General features: G+C 47.2%; 1 protein-coding gene and 2 long non-coding RNA genes across 3 annotated transcripts; 1 reads left to right on the forward strand and 2 right to left on the reverse strand.

Annotated features, from left to right (window-relative positions):
- The first annotated feature begins 46 nt into the window (after nucleotides 1-46).
- Nucleotides 47-15292, forward strand: LOC116561119. The gene is made up of 3 exons (XR_004273295.1): nucleotides 47-145; nucleotides 11793-11949; nucleotides 14854-15292. It is a non-coding gene; the product is annotated as an uncharacterized LOC116561119 (long non-coding RNA).
- On the reverse strand, nucleotides 9252-10736 carry LOC116561121. The gene is made up of 3 exons (XR_004273296.1): nucleotides 10587-10736; nucleotides 10006-10551; nucleotides 9252-9839 (listed from the first exon to the last, which is right to left on the reverse strand). It is a non-coding gene; the product is annotated as an uncharacterized LOC116561121 (long non-coding RNA).
- HOXD3 (homeobox D3) lies at nucleotides 14008-19732 on the reverse strand. Its single transcript, XM_032292872.1, has 2 exons — nucleotides 19108-19732; nucleotides 14008-16973 (listed from the first exon to the last, which is right to left on the reverse strand). Exons 1-2 carry the CDS (start codon nucleotides 19646-19648, stop codon nucleotides 16216-16218), a joined length of 1299 nt encoding a protein of 432 aa, XP_032148763.1. The 5' UTR covers nucleotides 19649-19732; the 3' UTR covers nucleotides 14008-16215.
- Nucleotides 19733-21818: the final 2086 nt, after the last annotated feature.

A 21818-nucleotide genomic window follows, 5' to 3' on the forward strand; every position in this document is an offset into this window, starting at 1 on the left:
CTCCCTGCTCCTGCCCCGCCGCCAACTTAGCCAAAGCAGCCTTGGGCCCCCGCCCGGCGCCCCCCAGCCCCGGGGAGAGGTGGCCCGGCCGGGGGCTGCCTGGGCAACGGCGGGGCGAGAGCGCAGGACGCCTGCTCCGGGACAGGTATTGGGCGAGGTGGGGGGAGAAAGGAACGACCCGCCGCTTGGGTGAGGGCGAGGGGATGGAGGGGCGCGAGTCGCTATTGCTCTGGACCGTGGGGGACTAGTCCCTCTGGGGAGGAGTGTGGGCTCGCGGCGTGGAAAAGGTTAAACGGGCGCCTGGCGCGCGGAGGGTGGAGACGGCTCTTCGCCTACCTCCAGGATAGGTAAAGTTATTCCTCTTCCCTTCTCCTGAGTCCTCTGCGCATTCGGTTTTCTGGGCACTGATGTTATTATCCTTCTTCTAAACCTAGAGCAAATGCTTGGTTTTTTCCCTTTCTTCTTCCTTTCCTATGACTCATGGCCCTACATTTTATGCTGTGAGTGCTGTGTGCCTAGGGCAGGACAACATCTTCACTTTTTGACTAGGCTTCCTTTTCACGTGACTTCGCAGCTTTCTATATCCCTCGCAATTTGTGGCAGCGTGATGAGGGCCAGTGTTGTAGTGCCAGGTTTTGATAAAGTTTCTGCCTTGTGGGGAAGTTTAGCAGATTTTCCCCTCCGGCTGGGTTGTTGAAATAAAGCATCCAGGGTGGTAGTGGAACCTCTCTGGGAGGCTGGCACAGGCAAGGTGCGGTGCTTGCTTTCACCGAGGATCTTGTCTGGAGGGCGCAAAGGCTTCCAGAGGACGGGTGAGATCTCAGAGGTTTGGATGGACTTGTACCTCGAAGCAATTAGAGCTTCTGCTCCATCAGATAAGTGCTGTGTCGTCTCTTGCTAGTGAAATGTGAGGGCTCACGATGTTAATGGGCTCACGTCTTTCCCTTGATAATATGGTTTTACTGAGTGTAGAGAGACGGGAAATAAAAGTGCAACTGGCACAGGAAATGAAGAGTAGAAAGGTTACAAAGACCAGCTTTATAATGACAAACTTTAAAACTTCCTTGAGTATTTCTTTTAATGTTTCCCTTTTTGGGGGGCTGTGGGAAAATAGCAAATTAGATAAATAGAGGTTATTTAGACACGGTAGTAATGAAAAATGGTGGTTTCCTAAAACCCTGTGTGAATAAAGATTCTAAAGAGGCTACTCAGAGCTTATATCAAGTACCCTTGAAAACTTAATCTATTACAGCTTGAGTTATGGTAACCGAGGTTTTATTATTGTTTTACTGATCCACTTGTCATAAAGGAGTGATTGAGCTGTTGCCTAAAATTCCACCCTAAGGAAGTCTTTAGAATAGAAGCCATCACAGCTCAGGGAGCCAGTTCCTTCCAGGGATGTGGACTTGTGAATAAACAAAGCCCTGCCAAAATGTAAACTACCGGTGGACCTGAACTTGCTGCAGTATGGAGAAGGGGTGTCCCCAGGTTGAGGGGAGCCGACAGAGGGTGGATGCCTGGGAATGAGCACAAATTTAAAGGGATCTGTGGTTCCTGCACTGCTGGCGTTCTTGAGTTTGATTGGAAATGGAATCCCTGTGCTGAAAATAGCCCTTCAAACTTGATTTTGCTATTTCAGTTTTGTGGTGTAGCCAGTCAGATGACAAAGGTCCTAAATAATTTTTAAGAGGAGAAAAATAAAAGTTCTTCCCTAGCACCCTAGTTAGGAAATGATAAAGCTCTTCAGAGCTAGGTCAGCCTTAAAATGTAGACATGTTCTTCACTGCTCTCCCTCTCTGCTGTTTATGCAAAAGTATCAGCAAATAAGATGCTGCTGAGTTCACAATGCCCCTTCCTCCACCTCTGGCCAGATTTTAATAGCCAGTTTTATCTGCAAGATGTCCCAGCTTTCACAGCATTCCCCCAAATAATACTTATCATATCATAACTCCTAAGCCCAGAGGTCCCATGGGTCAAGAAGGAAGACTGGCTTTGTAAACCTCTTTGGGGAAGACATCGAGCCAACTGCAACCCAAGGTTTAGGGCAGAAAAGTCAGCCTGTCTGGCAAGTCTGACCAAAACCCCTCAGATTAAGGGCCTATTCTCTAAGGTTTCAGAAAAATCAGGCTGCCTTGGTGTCCTGGCAGCTTTCATGGCAACAAAGTCTAGGTTTTTCCTGCTGAGCATCTAGGGCAAAGGCTAGGTCCTTCCTGATATAATTAGACCTTGATTTTGATGCACCCATTAGCTATCCACACTAGCTCCATCAAGTAAAATTTTGGAGATTTAGCCTTTCTGAGGGAAGAAAATGTCCTAAAAGAGTGAGGTTTTTAAAAATACTGTTTTGTTTTGTTTTGTTTTTACAGTTGTGGGTGAGAATGAGGAGGAGTTGTTCAATATTTGTTCAAACCCAATAGCATTTCTCTGATAATTGCATAAAGAAAGCTACATTCACACTTCTCTCCACTCCCTTAATCTCCGAAGATTGGAAGTCAAGACTCTGGTCATCTCATACTCAAATTCAACAGATATTTACCAAGGATTTACTATGTATGGGCATTTTGTTAGGAGAAAATTAGGCTAGGGAAAAGACATTCTCGAACCAAAGGAACTAGAGATTAATTTCTAACACAGGTCTTAGCTATACTATAAATTTACTCTAAAATAATCTTAATTTATAATTATCTAAGGAGAGATTGGAAGATATTATTTGGGGAAATGTAGAAAGATGTGAATGTAGCATATTTTGAGTTACTTTAAAGTTTGTCTCTTAGATGTTCACAGAATATGGGAGAAATGTCTTACTAATTTTATTACTTGTCAAGCCATGAATTCCCAATGGTCACTTGCCCTGCTGGGTCCTGGTGCTGAGTTCTCCACAGGAGATGAGAGCAGAGGGGCCCCGATTGCCGGGTTGTGTTTGATGTAGGAATGCTTTGAAATCTCTCCCATCCTGCTCATCACAGCAGTGACTCCCTACCCATTCCCTATCCCTTTCATGACTACCTTTCTTTCCCTTTCTAATAACTAGCCTCTTTTCTGCAGACAGAAGTGATGGAGGATGGCAGTCTGGTCTTCTGTGTGTTTGTTTTATTTTATTTTATTTTTGAGATGGGGTCTCGCTTTGTTGCCCAGGCCGGAGTGCAGCTGCACAATATCAGCTCACTGCAACCTTCTCCTCCCAGGTTCAAGCGATTCTCGTGCCTCAGCCTCCCTAGTAGCTGAGACTACAAGCACATGCTACCATGCCTGGCTAATTTTTATATTCTTAGTAGAGACAGGGTTTTGTCATGTTGGCCAGGCTAGTCTTGAACTTCTGACCTCAGGTGATCTGCCCACTTCAGCCTCCCCAAGTGCAGCGATTACTGCTGTGTTTTTAAAGTTGTTTTCAAGAAGCTCTGGGCAAGCCCTTTAGACAAATCCCACTATGTTACCATTTGGAGACACTTGAGCACATTAAAACTCTTGGCTTCCTAACCCCAAGACACAGAAAGTCTTTGTTGGGGTGAAAAATGGTGGGTGTCTTTTTGTCTTAAGCCACATTAAGAGAAAGTGCAGATTAAGATGCTGTTCTCTGTAGCATCCTTCAGTCATCCTAGGACGGAGGTAGGGATGCAAAGGGGTCCTAAGGACAAGAATTCTAAACCTGTTGGAAATCTGACAATATGACCTTCCCTGAGGAAAACATTTAAAGTACTGTGCCTTTCCCTGAGAATTTTGTGAATGAAAGTCTCACTGGTCAAGCCAGTGATTTGCACGTGGAGGCATTTGACAAATGTTTCTTTGTCATAAGCAGAGTGAATAGAATGGTGTGTCTTTACCAGGACTAATACTGGCTGAAGGATATCTTTAGATTATTGCCTCCCAAAACACATCATGTGGGTAGAAATCACCACAGAACCTTGTTTAAAAGTTGAGGTTTCTATGGGTCACCCCCAGAGACTTTTATCCAATAGGTATGAGTCAGGAATACTTTTTTTTTTTTTTTATTTAATTAATTTTTTTTTTTTTTTTTAGAGAAGAAGTCTTACTCTGCTGCCAGGCTGGTCTTGAACTCTTGGGCTCAAATGATTTACACACCTCAGCTTCCCAAAGTGCTAGGATTGCAGGCTCGAGCCACTGTGCCTGGCTTAGGAATCCTTTTTTTTTTTTTTTTTAAACAAGGCCTTTGGAGTAATCCTAAAGCAAGATTCTTTGGAACTACACTTCGGAAAGTTCTGCTGTAGGAGTTGGGTTGGGAAGGGGCAGTGTGGGAAGAAAGGAGATGTTCCTATGGGAGGGATCATGAATGATGCCAGGTCATGGCTAGCTGGTACGTGAGTATACCTCAAAAGTGTCCAGAGGTCTCTTGGGTTGCAGATAGGTCAATGTCAAGGTCAAACTTAAGTCTACTTGGGCTGAAGTTTTAGAACATATCCTTAAGAAGTGGTCAGTTGGAAGTTTCCCAAGTTTTGCTGGCCATTGGTGATTTGCAGAGACTGGGCTCACTTCTGCTTCTTGCCACTTCCCTATCTTGGCTCTGATGATGCCAGTAGGGTGGGAAGAGAAAGAGATTTGTCTCTTCCAGTCTCTTCAGAGAAAATTTAGAGTGGTTCTGAGGCAATGGGAAGAAGAAAGAAGTGAGAATGGGCATCTCAAGAGAGAGGACTCCACCCTTTTTCCTTTGTGTTTCTCAAATTGTCTGGAGTATGCCTTTGAGCCCCAGGGATCCAGAGGGGGCCAAATGTCCCTTAGCCTAAGCTATAACTCTTCCTCTGGCTAAAGGCTGACTTTTCACAGCCTAAGATGTCAAAGCTAGAAACACTGTCTAGGTAAGCTATATCAAACCCCTAATTTTAGAGAGGAAGTCACTTTAATTCAGGGGTTAAAAGGCAAAGCCATCCTGCAAAAAATGAAACCACCTTTGGTCTCCTGACTTTCCACAGTCCATTGCCTTTTCACAGTCTTTGAAGAGAAAGAAGTACAGTAGCGGCCGGGCGCGGTGGCTCAAGCCTGTAATCCCAGCACTTTGGGAGGCAGAGGCGGGTGGATCACGAGGTCAAAAGATCGAGACCATCCTGGTCAACATGGTGAAACCCCGTCTCTACTAAAAATACAAAAAATTAGCTGGGCATGGTGGTGCGTGCCTGTAATCCCAACTACTCAGGAGGCTGAGGCAGGAGAATTGCCTGAACCCAGGAGGCGGAGGTTGCGGTGAGCCGAGATCGCGCCATTGCACTCCAGCCTGGGTAACATGAGTGAAACTCCGTCTAAAAAAAAAAAAAAAAAAAAAGTACAGTAGCCACCCCTTGGCATAGTGGCAGGCCTCGATCCCGAGCAAGCAGAGCAGTGCTCAAGAAGGTGTACTCATTTCCGGGAGGCCACACAGTCAGTGGTTCTGACTGAGAGGCCTGCTGCTTTGCCCCAGACTTCTATAGCCTCATCTTGAGTACTCCTACAAGAGAGGGCAGAGACAGACCTAGGTCCCCACCACCAAGCAAGAGTAAAGGGTCACCTCATTATCATTGAGGTTGATCAGCATCAGAGCCCTGGGGGAACAAAACAAGAGGTATCCCAAGATTAATTTTGCTGGATAGAGCAAGTATGAATAAGAACACATATGAACACACACAGGCACACCCAGGTCACTTGTACTAACAATTTGTTGTTGTTGCTGTTCCTTTATTTACTTATTTTACTCAAGGTGAGTTCCATTTCTTTTTAATGGTATTGTTTTGTTTTGTAATTTTTATTTTAAGTTCAGGGGTACATGTGCAAATGTGTTACATAGATAAACATGTATCATGAGGGTTTGTTATACAGATTATTTCATCACCTGGATATTAAGCCTAGTACCCATTAGTTATTTTTCCTGATATTCTCCCTCCTGCCACCCTCTACTCTGTTCTTTTATTATTTTTTTTAATTTTTCATTTTTATGAGACAGTCTTGCTCTAATTGCCCAGGCTGAAGGGCAGTGGCATGATCTTGGCTTATTGCAACCTCCACCTCCTGGGTTCAAGTGATTCCCCTGCCTCAGCCTCTGTGTAGCTGGGACTACAGGCACATGCTACCACCCCTGTCTAATGTTTGTATTTTTAGTAGACATGGGGTTTTACCATGTTGGCCAGGCTGGTGTCGAACTCCTAACCCCAAGTGATCAGCCTGCCTTAGCCTCCCAAAAGTCCTGGAATTACAGGTGAAAGCCACCATGCCTGGCTTCTTTTACTTTTTCAAATGGGTAATAAATTTAAATGTGCCTGGTTCAAGATTCAAAGGGTACAAAGGGGTATACAGTGAAAAGTCTTCCTCCCACTCTTTTTCCCAGCTACCTAATTCTCCTTCACATAAGCAACCAACTTGGGTATCTTTTCAGAGACAATTTTTACTAGCACAATTTATATACGTGTGAGTGTGTACCCCACAGGTTTTTACACAAATGGTAGCATGCTAGGAAGACTTTTTTACACCATGCTTTTCCCCCATTGTATCTTGAAGATCATTCCATATAAATGATGTTCATATAAATACACATATAACTTCCTGCATTGTTGTTGTGGTGGTAGCTTGAGACAGGGTCTGACTTTGTTGCTGAGGCTGGAGTGCAGTGGTCCAATCATGACTCCCTGCAGCCTCGGGCTCAGGTGATTCTTCTACCTCACCCTTCTGAGTAGCTGAGATTGCAGGCATGCACAAACACGTCCAGCTAATTTTTGTATTTTTTTGTAGGGACAAGGTTTCATCTCTACAAAAATCAGGCTGGTCTTGAACTCCTGGGCTTGAGTGATCTGCCAGCCTTGGCTTCCTGAAGTGTTGGGATTACAGATGTGAGCCACAGCATCTGGCCCTGGTTTACTTTTATAACTTCATACCGTTCTACTGTATACACCTGCCACAATTCATTTAGCCATTCCCTATTGATGGGCATTTAGCTTGTTTTCAACCTTTTGCTATTACAAACACATGGTCAAGCTTTTACCTATTAGAAAAATTTGTAGAAGTGAAATGATTTAGTCAAAAGGTATGTGTACTGACAGTTTTAATACATTTCTCTACAGAAATGAATCAATTTATACCACTATCAGCAATATATGAGCACTCCTGTCTTCTCACACCTTTGCCAAGTTAATGGGAAGTTTTTATGTTTGCCGATCTGATAAGTGAAAAATAATACCTTTTACTTACCCTTATAACATCTCCCAAAATCTCTCTCTTCCTTATCTTGAACCTTTCATAATTCTGTATTACAAATGATAATACTAACACAGAAAAGATAAACAACTTGCTGTAATCACACCCAGTGTAAATGGCCAGAGTCAGATCTTCAGCACTATTCCCTGTACTACACCATTCCACACGGGGCTTAAGGAGGTTCAAAAGACAGTAGGTGCCTTCAAGCATTCTCTGAAAGACAGGTGATATTAAAACAAAACAAAACAAAACATGGAAGCTGTGTGACATTGGCTAAAAGACCTCTTCTTTAATGGTCTGATACCAAGAACACATTTCTGCATGACTCCTCCAGCAAGCACTGCTCTTGAAGGAGAGGTCTCTGATTAGCAATTTGATCTAACCTAGTCCTAAACATTAGCTTGGATTCAATATCTGCAAAGCATTGTTTTTAATTTCTCTAAGACATTTCTCACTGGCCACCCAGGATCTAAGTATTAATCAGCATGGTGTGAGTGGGGGTGTGTTTTCTTTAGGTTTTAGGTTTCTATAGAATACTCACTTTACTGATATCTAACACACATACCCATACTACTCTAATGATAAACCTATGAGGTAGATATCTTTATTGACTCTTTCACTGCTGAAACAGAAGACCAGAAAGATTAAGTAAATTGCATAGGGCCACACAGTATGTCAGTAGCAAAGCAGAAAATACAATGTAGACTGCAACCAAACTCATTAGCTTCCCTGCAAAGGCTTCTCTTCTCCCTCCTCTATTTATTTTAGTGACTAGGATGACTCAGCTCCTCAAATCTAGAGATTAATATCCACAACTCCTCTTTTACTCATCCAGTTGATCACTGAGTCCTGTGAATTCTACCTCCTAAATGTGTTTTCTCTTCATTCTTGTTAATTAGTTCCTCTCTGATTGGAACTAGTTCCTCTCTAACTGCTGTATTGATGCAGTCACCTCCTTTTTTGTTCTTCTTGCCGTGTCTCTCTTTTCTCCAATCAGATACAGCATCCCTAACAGTTAGCTTCAAAATACATAACTTCACATCCCAGCTTAAAACCTGCTGTGGTTTCCTACTCTGGACAGAGTAGGTCCAGACTCCTTCATATAAACCCTGTGCAACTTCCCTTTTCAGCCAGGATGCCCACACTCCAAAGTATGCTCCTTGTTCCAAGTGCAGACTTTGCTTTTTCCTCCCTCTTTGCTTTTGCATGAGTTGCACTTTCTACCTAGTATGGCCTTCCCTTCTTGGCCTGAAAAACTCTTATAGTTCAGGAACCTGAATTTACCTCCTCTGATTTTTTTTTTTTTTTTGACCTTACAGTAGTATTAGTGGCTCCTTTTTTATTATAGAAACATTTTCACCACACCTCTGTTACAGCATCCACCATTATTGCTTCAGGATTGTTTCTCTTCCCCACTAGATTGAAGGGCACACACCATCAGTGACTCATCTTTGTATCCCAGAGCCCAGCACAGTGTGTATAGGAGCTGTTCACTAGGAATTGGTGCAAGGCAAGGAGGAGGGACAGACTGAACCAAGGACAGCAGGACCAGTAGTTTCATTGCTCAGTGAGTTCAGGACACTGTGTGGGGCTTAATGCTTCAGCTTATATCTATGTGAAGCAACATGGTAGAACATTTTTCCAAAGCAAGTTCATTTTCCACCCAAGAGGATGAAGGGAGAGGATGAAGGGAGAGAAGGCTGAAGGAAGAGGGGGCAAAAGCTGAGGCTTTCTGTCCTTCAGGGACTCTTTCCTGTGGGCTAAGGCAACACATTTACTAACTTCAGAAACATCTCAGCTGATGTCCCCCAGCAAAAAATGGGGAAAGGGAAACTAGGCTGGAATTTGGTTAGGATTTATAAGGAGAACAGCATGACCACTCCAGAGGGATTATAAAAATGCTTCACCACTAACTCCACCAAACCCTCCTGCTGTAAACAGCTCTAATGCTAATGACTACCCTCCGAAACTTGCTGTCTGTCCCTTTAGGGTGTTCTTAAAATAAGCTAGAAAGAACAGAGGTAAAAATACTGGAGTGTTTCCTCCACATTGGAAAGGAGAGGTGAGTCATATCATTGTGATTGGTGTTTTAAGTATATTTTTATTGTTATTTTAAATGGCATTCAAGTTTAGCTTCAAGTTCAACAGCAGTCTTAGCCTACTTCCTCCCACACAAATACTCCTGCCAGTAAATAGACACTCTTAAATAAAACAGTGCCTGCAAGAACCTTCTGACCCATTGAAATTAGTCCTGCCCTGCCTTCAAAGGTGGATTCGGCCCTCTCTGGGTGTAGAGCAGCGTTTAAGGGTGGCATTCCGGCACGCAGGAGGTGTGGCGGGGGGCGGGGAATGCAGGGTCACTGTGGGTCAGGGGCGGGTGTGGGTGCAGGCGCGTTGGGAGGGCCCTGGGCGTCCCGGGAAGTCCGAAGGCGGGCGGCGGGGCTGGCGGGCGGCGGGGCTGGCGGGCAGCCTTGCTAGCTTCGGACGTGAGGGGGCGACGGCCAGCCCTGCGCTGCCGACTGCTGTCCCGGCTGCGCAGCTCCCCAGCAGGCGCGGGGCTCAGGTCGCGCCTTCCATTAGCGCTCAGCTTGTGTGCCTGCGTCTCCTCCGCTTGCGGTTTCTGGTCGGATCCCAGCTGGCCCAGACTTGCTCAGAAGTAGGAGGAACCGCTGTCGAGCGAAAAGTGCACACCGGGTGATTGATGAACTCTTAATAGGACTAACCTCTCCCGTCCCCCACCCTAGACACACACACAGAAATCCACCCCAGCCCCCTCCAGTCCACCTCCTGGGCGAGAGGGGACCCGGTCGCCAGCCGGTAGGGTGATTAACTCACCGTTTGTCTTTGCGAAAGTGCTCCAGGTGGATCAGGAGCATCAGCCCACCCTGCCTGCAGCCTGGCGGCTCGCGGGGGCGCGGAGAACGCGCGCGGAGCGAGCCTGCGCATCACCGCGCGGCGCGGACCTTTGTGCCTTGCGCTCGCCAGACCGCCCAGGAGGCGGCAGCTATTGTTCCCCGCGGGGGTTGGTGGCACCCTGAAACGGGTCCACGCCAGCCCCCTCCCCAGCGTGTCTTCAGGTCCAAGGACGGGTGGGGCTTCCTTTGTGTGTTCTCTACCAGGGGCAGGGATGGCATCGTTGCTGCCCCAAGGGGTAGCCGAGGGTGGGTGAGGGACGCTGGTACCAGCTCCCTAGAGCTCAGTTTACCGGACCTACTGTTCCCCTCGGCCCTGGCAGAGGAGGTGGGGTGGGGTATGGTATATGTAGGGCAGCACTGTGAACAATGGAGCCATCAAAAGGCCTTCCCCCAGCCTCCTCACCAACCACGGACACTCCTGGCCCAACAAGCCCTCCTGACCTGGTTTTGAGCCCTGCTTCAAGCCCTGGTTTTGAGCCCTGTTTTTAGCTGTTCCGGTACAGATAAAAACACTATCTGTACCGGAACTCTTCATGAATTCTGGCTTAAATTAGGATTTAAATTCTTCTGGCCCTTACTAATGTTAAAACTCAGCTTTTAGGATTCCCCAGATATTATTATTTCTTTCAAATAATCCAGAATAGCTACAGGAACCAATCAAGACATTTTGCCCAAGATCTAGGACAGGACGACTCATGCAATAGCTCCTGCCTTACAGATCTGGGGACCCTTCACCTGCCTCTGCTATTGCAAATGATTGGACATTCATGTCACTTGGCTCTTCCCTAATGTGTGGAAATATTTTGTTCACTCTGTTTCATGCTGGACCTGGCCTGAAGATTGGCCCTTATACCGTCTTTGTACTTTCCAACTTGCCAAGGTGGGTGTGAAACCTGGGAAAAGTTTTTAGGAATAGGCTTTAGGCTAGATACCTAAATCCATTTGTTTTCAACCTTGGACTCCAAAGATAAGGGTTTTTGTAGCTGGAATAGAAAACAGGGAACAGGGCCAGGCTCGGTGGCTCATGCCTGTAATCCCAGCACTTTGGGAGGCTGAGGTGGCTGAATCACAAGGTCAAGAGATGGAGACTACCCTGGCCAACAAGGTGAAACCCCATCTCTACTAAAAAATACAACAATTAGCTCGGCGTGGTGGTGCACGTCTGTAATCGCAGCTACTCGGGAGGCTGAGGCAGGAGAATCGCTTGAACCTGGGAGGTGGAAGTTGCAGAGAGCTGAGATTGTGCCACTGCACTCCAGCCTGGTGACAGAGCAAGACTCCATCTCAAAACAAAACAAAACAAAACAGGGAACAATGAGAACTGAGAACTAACATTTCATCCTCTGTGATAATCTTCATCATTCACCATCCTTCCTCTTCAGCATCACCAGTGCAGGGAATGTGGAGGACTTATATATCCAGTATTTCTTCTTTCTATCCAGGCCTTCTGCAAGAGAGATCTAAGAACCAGCTCTCCAAGATGGTAAGGGCTTGGAGATTGTCACTTGGCTAGTGACAATCCAGTCTCAGCTCTCCATGCCCAAGTGTCTAGAAATAGGCCCACTCACCCAGGCTCTACATATATACTCTCTCTGGGAAGTTGCAGCGCCTTGAAGTGATTAGGCCATAGGCCTGTGAAGACTGGGGTCTTCCTTCTCTCTTCCTGCCTACTCACAAACTTCTGTTCTTCCTATTCTTTTCTTCCAGTTTCTAAAAGAAGGACTAAAGTAATGTCAAGAACTCGCAGATGAAGAGGACCTTCCTTAGACCTGTAAGAGATTCACTACTGACTTCAGAAGGAAGTTTCAGCTAATTCTCAGGAAAAGGTCAAAACAGGCCTGTGACTGTCCCTGGAATACTGAAGGTATAAACAAGCTTCTGGCTCCCCCAGGTCAAAGCAGAGGAACACTTTTTATTAGAATGAAGGGTTACTTCTTTGTTATTCAAACACACACCCACACACATCCTCTTTAGTCTCCCTAATGAAAAACCTCAACAGATGGAGAGCCTGAGCTCCTAAGCCCGCAGGCTGAGAAGATGCACTTCACTCAAGGGCCAGTGGGCTGGTACAAACTGGGGAAGGGAGAAGGGACACAGGCAGCTAGTATAGGTAATCGCTATCTTTTAATACTCCTAACACATAGAAATTCGAAAAATCTTTGTTCAGCAAGGTTAGCAGCCTCTGGAGCCTCAGAAACTAATTTGGCTGATGTGTCTCTGATAGGGAGCTTGGAGCTGCACCAAGGGAAATGTACTCCTTCTATATTCTCTCCTCTCTCTCATTTGAAAGCCTATACAAAGAAATGGTACAAATGGATGGTTAACTTAATGATTCCATCAGAGGCAGATTTTTCTCTGTCAGGTCTGTAGATGAGGCGGAGGTCTGAAAGCCAGGAGGCAGAATATGTCCTTAATCACCCTTTCTGACTTGCTTACCAGTGGCCAAGGCTACTCTTCAGGCCTTTCTTCTGCCACTTCCCCATCCCTCCTGACTAGCCCAGTTGGGTCTCAGCACTTCACTCCTGGCTGGATCCTGAGTTTTTCGCAGGGAAAGCTCTCACTGTCTGCATCTCCTTCCCCACCCCCACCTTCCATTTTGCAGCTGGCCGTTAAGGCTGCCTCACAGCTATCCTGCCTTAATTCCCATTTGATTGCCTGGACAAAACCACCAAGAATGTCCAGACGACTACCACCCCCCATCCATGGGCCTGAGCTCCTGCCTTGACCCCTTTCTTCAGACTTCAGAAGGCCTCACAATCTGCCTGATTCCCACCTTCCCCAAAGCTGTCTTTATAGGCAAAAAGCAGAACTGGCTGAGGCCTGAGACAGCCATTTCTTCCCCTTGGGCAAATAAGGTGGACCCTCCCAGAGACCAGTGCCGGAGAGGCCCGGCCCGAGCTCCCTTTACAAGGCCTTCCCCATCACGGAACCCATGGGAAAACCTGGCACACAATGGCGCGGCTGCTCCTGGCACCCTCAACCCAGCAGCTGGCGGCAAGGCCTGAAGCAGTCTTGTGGTCTTGGTGCTCTCCCTTTGCCCCCCCCAACCCTTCACGAGCACCCATCCCAGGAAAGAGACCCTGGCAAGGGTAGAGATTGTCACCCCCAAAGGGCGCTGTTGCTGAGGCATCCCCTCCCCCATCCTCTTGTTTCTCTGCTTGTGAGACCCGGGAGGGAGGAAGCAGGCGCCTCCGCCGCCGCTGGAGCATCTATTGTGACCTTCCCTTGCAGAGCGGGAACCCAGCAGAGTGTGCGGCCGGCGATGGCGGGGGAGGAGGCGACTGTGTGTGCAAACCTCAGGCGCAGAGGGGGACACTGGGAAATAAACGTTTGCAACCTCGGGCAGTTGGGCCTTTCAGAGGGCGTTTGGTTGTGTTTAGACTCGGGTGCTTTCTAACACTAATTGCAGGCTCAAGAGGAGCGGAATTTATTGAGAAGGCTAAGGCGGCATGTTTATAATTTATGAAGTTTTAAATGGCTGTGCCGCAGGCCCCAGCTCTCTCTCGGGCTGGCAGCCGCGCGAAACGCGCCCTCCCATGGCTCGCCGCCACCCCGACCAATGCCCCTCAGATAAGTCTCACGCCAATGGCAGGAACAGATTCGAGCCATTCTTAGAAGTCTCGGGAACCTCCAAAGGTGGGAGAAGGCAGCGGATTTGGTCCAAGCCCTCAGCCCACTCGAGTGGAGGGCCTCGGGGAAGGCTGGGGAAGGCTGCGGCTGTCTGGAGAGGGAGCCCCAGATCCCGCACTTCCTTGGAGCCTGTGTGTGAGAGGAAGCTGATGTCAGCCGGGCTAGACACAGTTTAAAGTCTAATCCATGAAACCCTAAGCCGCAAATGATACTTGGGGCTTTGCAGACACCCGCAGACTCAGCAGATACTTCTGCGGTAACACACTGTGCTGGAAAACGCCTGGAGCCATGATACATTATGTATTTTTATTATTATTTATGGTAGGAAGAGGAGATGAGGGAAAACTGGGCTGAATCTAAGCAGCCTGACAATTCAGCTATTTAATATTTAGCCAGTTAAGAAAGGTGGTTGTAATCCCTGAAAGGCAGTGAACTCTTCTTTGATTTCTCTAATAGCTTAAAAAATAATTTCTTGCCAGACAATTAGAAATTCTGCCTGTGGATGCAAATTTCATAGAAAACAATGTTAAGCCTTGAAAGTGGGTAAAATATGCCTTCGATTGAAGTCATTTATTCTGTTGATACACTTCTACAACATATATATTTTAAACCTGCTCAGATAAAGTGAAATTTAGCAAAAGGATATCCTCTCCCACCCCCAATCTAACATGCCATTTTAAAAACAGCACAAAGGAACAAGGAAACTAAATATTATTTTGAGCCATCATTACTTAGCGAAATACAAACATCCAAATAGAAATGATTGTTGTTCCACCAGAAGATGAGAAGTTAAATTATTTCCACGCAATAGGAATTTCACCTCATGTCATCAGGGATGTAGTGGGAGTTGCATTATTTGTCAAACCAAATAGAGATGTGTGGGCTGACTTTGCTGAAATACAAAAGAATTGAACCTTATCTGAAGGCGTTTTCTAAGTGGCCCCTCTCATAGAAGCAGGGAAGTTGTCTACGCCTAGCAGAAGCCACATTAGTATTTACAAAATGGTTATAAATCCTTGAAGACATTTTTGCCCATTTTGTACAAAGAAACAGGAGCAAACAAGGTGTTTATACTTGTTATGTTTCATTTATGAAACTGTTATTTCTTTACATCATGGAGAATGTTTGATTTCTTTAGAAATGAACTAATGACCACTACAAAGGAAGAATTCATGACAGCATTTCCTAGAGAAAAGGCTTAGGTGTGCATCTCCAAATGATGGTTTCTTTTTCTACACCTTAGCTTTTTCATAGCTCAATTCTTTTTACAACTTCTCTTGTGTTTTTTCTTTGATTGTCAGTTTTCTTTCAAAGTTTATTTTTTGCTACTTAATGCAGAAAAGTGAGCTCTGGCCTCCCTAATGTAAAAGTCGATTGTGTCCAGAAAGAGGGCAGTAAAAAGAGCAAAGCAGGAGCTACTTTCAAAAAGCCCTATCCAAATCATCCTGCCTAGAACCTTTCTAGGTTTGCATCCTCATTTCCCCCTCCCCTAATTTCAATAGCTGGAAAGTAATCAAGTATCCCCAGAACCAATTTTTGCACTAGACTCCAAATAAATAAAATAATGTTTTCAAGTGTCAGTCTATTTTGGGGCCTTCCATGGGGATTGTGCGAGATAAAGGCATAGTGATCTGCTTGCAAGTGTGCATGATTAACACAGATACACTTCCAACTGAGAAATTTTTTTATTCTAAATATTTGTTCCAATAGTACCAGACAATTTGAAATCAATAAACTGTGGCGAGGGCTGTGGCTTTTGAGAAATGACTAACGTGTGTTGTGCCACACCACCGGGCTTTCTGACTCTACCCATGAAGGACAATTTGCGGTCTTAAATCCTTTACATCAACTACAAACACCAGCCACCCTTACGACTGTTCAAAACTACTCTTTCAACTAGTTCAAACCAAGGGGACTAAGGAGGTGAAATGTGGCCCCCACGGCCTGGAAGCGAATTCCTAAGCTCGGCCGGAGAAATCTACAAATATACACATAAATACATTCAGACAAGGATAAATAATCAGGGAAACGAAATGACTCGCTTCAAATAATAAATACAGATAGTTTAGTCCGATGCAATCCTTACGGGACAGGAAGGAGAATATAAATTAAGGTCTCCGAAACTAAGCTAGACGCGGGCCAGGCCCAAGACTCTCCGGGCTCTGGTCCCTCTGCAGGGCGCGCCGCCGATGGGTCTCAGACTTACCTTTGGGACACCATTACCAGATTAAAGTCCCTTGGTCCGCAGTATGTGGCACTGTCAGGTTTACAGGGAAGGATCCTTGCGGCTGATTTATGGCGAGTCACCCAAAGGAGGACACCCATGGAGGGGAAGGCCCGGTCGCCTGCGCCTCCACTGCTGGAGGCCTGAGACCCGGGAGGCGGCGGCGGGGCAAGAGCCGGGGAGGGGGTTCCCGAACTGCCCCGCGGGCCCCGCCCGCCACCCCACCACTACAGCAAGAGAGGTAATTGCGCCGCGAGTTCGGGCTAGCGGCGGCCGCTACAGATGCGTCAGTTTGGGAGCCTCCGGCAGTCGTCCCTGAGACGAGTGGTGGGCCGAGAGATCTGTGTAGGTGGGATGAGGGTCGCAGGGTCCATGGTGGTGGTTGCCTGGAATCTGCGCGGCGCAACTGTAGTCCACGCTGGCCGACGACGGGTGCGAGAGGTGGCCCAGGTTGAAGACAGGCCCGGACGCGGGAGCCATGGACTCGACGAAGTTGCCGCCCACGTACACCGGGCTGCCCTGCAGGTTGGCGCTGGCGAAGCCGCCGCCGTTACTCGCCATGGGGTGGGGCTCGAACTCGGGCGCCGCGTAGCGCTTCTGTTGTGGCAGGCAGCTGCTGAGCGGCGCCGTGTAGGCGGCCAGGCCGTACATATTGGGCTGTGATTTGGCGAATGCCGGCGGCGAGGGCGCGTCGTAGGCCAGGCCGGGCACTGGGGGCAGCTGGCCAGAGTAGGCCACGTGGCCAGCGGCGCCGCCGAGCGGTGGGCTGCGCTCAGGGGACTGGCCGGCCGGCGAGTGCAGGATGCCCTTGGCCTTCTGGTCCTTCTTGTACTTCATACGCCGGTTCTGGAACCAGATCTTGATCTGGCGTTCCGTGAGATTCAGCAGGTTGGCCATCTCCACGCGGCGCGGCCGGCACAAGTAGCGGTTGAAGTGGAATTCCTTTTCCAACTCCACCAGCTGCGCGCTCGTGTACGCCGTGCGTACCCGCTTCGATGCTGGGCCTGGCGGGCTCTTGTCCTCGCAGCTCTCTCCTGGACAGGGAGGGAAAGAGGGAGGGCGCTGAGCGAGGGGGTGGGTACCCTCAGGATTGAAGAGGGGTGCTTCCCTGGTTCTCTTTTCCTCCCCCCTCCCCTCACCTTCAATCCAGGCTGGGGTGGGGAAGGGCCTTTTGAGAGGTATGATTCCGAGGGAGAATTCACCTACCAATCCCCTACAAGGCCTACCTATCAGTCGCACCTGAAACCTCCATCAGCCCTCTGAGATCCAGTTCACTCTGCCCACCCTCTCCCCTGCAGCCTAGTCCCTCATCCCACGCCCACCCAAAGGCCATGAAAGAGTTTAATGAGAGACTAGGAACAGCTGGTAAGGCCTCCCCCTGTTAAAGAGGGGCCAGACTCCTTTAAACACTCCTCCCAGCCTCTGCTGCCAGGGATGGGGTTTGGAGAAGGAAAGGAGAAGGAACTAGCTCCAGCCTGTCTTGCTGGCTGCTGGGCAAAGCCCCCACCAACCCCCAGCAAAGTGTGGGGATGGAGATCTTGGCACCTCACTGCAGCCCAACTGCACCCAAAACCAGGGAGGTGATACACCAAAAAATAAAAAAATAAAAACCAAACAAACAAAACACTGCCTGGGTGTTTCAGGGAGTCCAAGGCCAGGCTAGAAGCATTTTGAGTATTCACAGTGGTGGGAGCAGCAGCCGCAACACTCGCTTTTACTACCCTGCCACCTCTCAGCTGCTTGTCCACTCCCTCCCAGGGAAGACAAATGGATTTCTCCTGGGAGGGAGGGCCTGAGCCTGCAGCTGAGGAGGGAGGGGCAGGAAAAGCAGCTTGCAGGCAAGATAATACCTTTAGCCTAGGAGCAACCCCTGAAAGCATCAGGCAAACCAGAGCCCTGATAACAAGCACACCCCAGGCCCCAAACTTGCCCTGGACCTGGAAGCAAGTTCATCTTGAAGATAAATCACATCAGATAACACAAGGTCAGAAAATTTCAGGAACCAACCAGTCTAAGCAGAGAGAGGGGGCAGGCCTCAGAGCTCCTGGCCAGGCCTATCTTCTACATGCCCTGGGTGGACCTAGAGAAGGCCCCAAATTGAGGGTCTCCCCTTCCAGTTAGAGAAATCCAAGGCTGGTCTTGTCTCCCAGAACATCCTCTCCTAATAGGACAGGCACCTCCCCATTATGGATTTGCTGGAGCAGGAGAATGGGCTGAGGTGGGCCAAACAGAGACTCATGGTCATGCCTAGCAGTCCCTAAAGCCAGACTGGTTGGACTCAAATGCACCACTTTACAGTTTTGTGATCTTGGGCAAGTTGCCTATCATCTCTAACAGTTTTCTTATCTGTAAAATGGGGATGTTATCATATACCTACCTCAAAAGATTCTTTGAAAAATTAAATTAGATAATGCCTAGAAAGTATTTGGTATGTATGGTACTTTCTAAGACTTTAGGTTTTTTTTTTTTTGAGACAGAGTTTTGCTCTTGTTGCCCACCCTGGAATGCAATGGCATGATCTTGGCTCACAGCAACCCCTGCCTCCTGTGTTCAAGCGATTCTCCTGCCTCAGTCTCCCAAGAAGCTGGGATTACAGGCATGCACCACCATGCCCAGCTAATTTTGTATTTTTAATAGAGATAGGGTTTCTCCATGTTGGTCAGGCTGGTCTCGAACTCCTGACCTCAGGTGGTCTGCCCACCTAGGCCTCCCAAAGTGCTGAGATTACAGGCGTGGGCCATCATTCTTGGCCAAGACTTTAGTTTTTATGAGTTTAAGGGAATGAGATTCATGTGATATGGGCTATATAACCACCTAGGCTTGGGGATTATACCTGTCTTCAAATCTTGAAGACCTGTTGGATGGAAGAGGGAACAGAGTTATGATTAGCAGCCCAGGAAAACAGATATGCCCATATAAGGAAGCACTCTCTATTAATAGCTATTAAGACCTGTCCAGCAATAGCACCTGCAGCCTGGAATGGAAGTGAGCACCCTGTCACTGCAAGGGCATAACACCAATCAGGAACGCTAAAAAGGAAAAACATTTTTATATGAGTAGGAGTTTAGACATATGACCTCCAAGGTTGCATTTCCAGCCCTGATTGGGGCTTCCTTGGGTCAGTCTGGAGGGGGCTTGGTCTGGGGGTGAGCCACCTCAGAGAGCTACCTGCAGTGGCACAGCTGTTCTTCTGCTTGGAGTTCTGTCGAGACTCTTTCATCCAGGGGAAGATCTGCTTGCTGATGGTGGCTGAGGAGCTAGAAGCATTGGGCCCACCTTTGGGCTTCTTGGCAGGCACTCCACCTCCAGGATTGGTGGGTGAAGATGGGGGCAGGGTCGGTGGTGGAGGAGGGGGTTGTGGTGGCTGCTGCTCCGAGTTCAGACCAGGAGGCTGGCTGCCACCACCTGCACCCTGGCTGTTCCCAGTGCCAGGCCGCATGCAGCTCCCATTGAGTTCAGCTCCTTTGTGTGCTGGGGCTCTCAGAGGGGCAGAGCTCTGGATGGAGCAGGCAGAACCCGGATAGTCAGTGTCCAGGGAGTTGGCAGCAGCAGAGGGTGGGTAGGGCTGGTGGGGGGTGGCGTAGCCGTAAGTTTCAGTGGTTTTGCTGTAGCCATAGCCTCCGAACAGTCCTGGGTTTTCATAGTAAGCCGCCTTCTGCATTGTGCACTCAGGAAGCTCCAGGGCCTGCTGACCCTGCTCAAATAACATTGACTACCACTGTATCCTTAACTGCCACTTCCAATGTCTGCTGAATCCTGAGAAAGCTGGACAAGCCCCCAGGCTCCAGGTGACCTGTCAGAAGAAAAGCAAGAAGCCCCAGAAGGAGTGTCATTGGCAAGACCAGTCAATATAGAAGGACTAGCCCATGCTCTCTGCTTCCCACCCATTTCGTGGTGGAGAGATTGGCAAGGTGCTGGATCTGAGTTTATTTACCTGTTTATTTACTGACACAGTGTCTTGCTCTGTTGCCCAGGCTGGAGTGCAGTGGCATGAACATGGCTCACTGCAGCCTCAATTTACTGGGCTCAAGCGATCCTCCCACTTCAGCCTAGTATTAATAGCTATTTCAGAGTATTTTAGAGTCCCAGCTACTGGGGTAGCTAGGACTACAGGCTCACACCATGCCTGGCTAATTTCTTACGTTTTATTTTGTTTTGATGGAGTTTCACTCTTGTTGACCAGGCTGGAGTGCAGTGCCATGATTTCAGCTCACTGCAACCTCCATCTCCTGGGTTCAAGCAATTCTCCTGCCTCAGCTTCCTGAACAGCTGAGATTACAGGTGCCCACTACCAAGCTTGGCTAATTATTTTGTATTTTTAATAGAGGCAGGGCTTCGCCATGTTGACCTGGTTGTTCTCAAACTTCTGATCTCAGGTGATCCACATGCCTAGGCCTCCCTGAGTGCTGGAATTACAGGCGTGAGCCACCATGCCTGGATCTTAGTTTTTTTGTAGAGACAGGGTCTCACTATGTTTATTCGGGCTGGTTTTGAGTTACTGGGTTCATGTGATCCTCCCATCTTGGTCCCCCAAATTGTTGGAATTACAGGCATGAGCCACTGTGCCTGGCAGATTTTATGAAGTTCAACTTACTTGAACCTCTGGAAAAGTCAGAAGGAATTTTTCCTAAATGTAAGATAAGATGTTTCTTTCTTTTTTGCTAAACTCTAGCTGAGGAAAGGGGTTTCCCGCACCTACAGATACAGTTTACTTTCTTCAAGATTGTTCATTTAGCCTTTATTCTGTGTGGAAAAGCACTTATAGCCTCAGACATTTTATTGGCTGATTCTCCCACTAGACTGTAAGCTCCTTGCAGGCAAGGGCTGTGTCATTTGTCTGTATATTCCTGCATGTAGTTAGTGCAATAAATGTTTGTTGAATACGTGAATTAATAAGTGAATCAATCAGTCAATCATTGGGTCAGCACAAAATTTCGATGGGAAATGAAATTCCTATAACACACTCAGAACAGCCAGAACATTAAAAAAAAAAAAAAAAGAAAAGTGTCTCCCCCACCTGGTTTCAAAATCACAGCATCTTTCATGAAAGTTCACATAGTCCACTTAGTGATGACAGGGTGAAAGTCAGCTGAGTTAGCTCTATGGATCAGCAGTGTGAAATCTACAATGCAGAAAACTAGGAGATAAAAACCAAAAAGAGGACTTGCAGACTTCCAGATTCATTTTGAGGCTAGAAAATATTTCTTCTCTTTCATCTATATTTTTCTAGACCTTTTACTTTTGACCTTCTACTACTTTTAAATGGATACTACTGGAAATAGGCAAAGACATCTAGAATTTGAAATGCATGGAAATGCATGGGTGAATAGAGAATGCTTTATAAATTTATCATTTTTGCCTTGAATCTATTGTATAATAGATATTTTTATTGACCTCTGCTCTGGATAATCTATTCTACCCCACCTCCCACCCAAACCACAACCAATGAGAGAACTTTTCATGACATGATGAATGGACCCAGAATTTGAAGAAGAAAAAAGCTAAGAAAAATTCCACCCCTTTTGTATTCCCTTCTTGGTAAGGGTTTCCTTTCGCACCCTCCCTCCCTACTTCTTCTGAAAGGCTCCTAAAGAGTTAAAGTATAACTAATACCATTGAATCACTTTTGTCTGTTTGATAAAGAAAACTCATAGGTCAGCTCCCTGGTCTCAATTCTTGATCTGTCTTTCAGGCAACTTTCCTTCCTAGAAACTCTCCCTGGCCTTCATCCTGGTCATCATGATGGACCACATCATCTAGACAGCTTATGTAGCCTAATGAATTTGACTACCGATATCAAAATCATTCACTCATTTTTCCCTCCACCTTCACCAAAAGCCTACTCTAATTTTTAAAATTCTCCTAATTAGTCTTTGTTT

Source organism: Sapajus apella, unplaced genomic scaffold (genome assembly GCF_009761245.1).
Source record: "Sapajus apella isolate SASKATOON/1434 unplaced genomic scaffold, GSC_monkey_1.0 scaffold28, whole genome shotgun sequence".
NCBI classification, from domain to species: domain Eukaryota; kingdom Metazoa; phylum Chordata; class Mammalia; order Primates; family Cebidae; genus Sapajus; species Sapajus apella.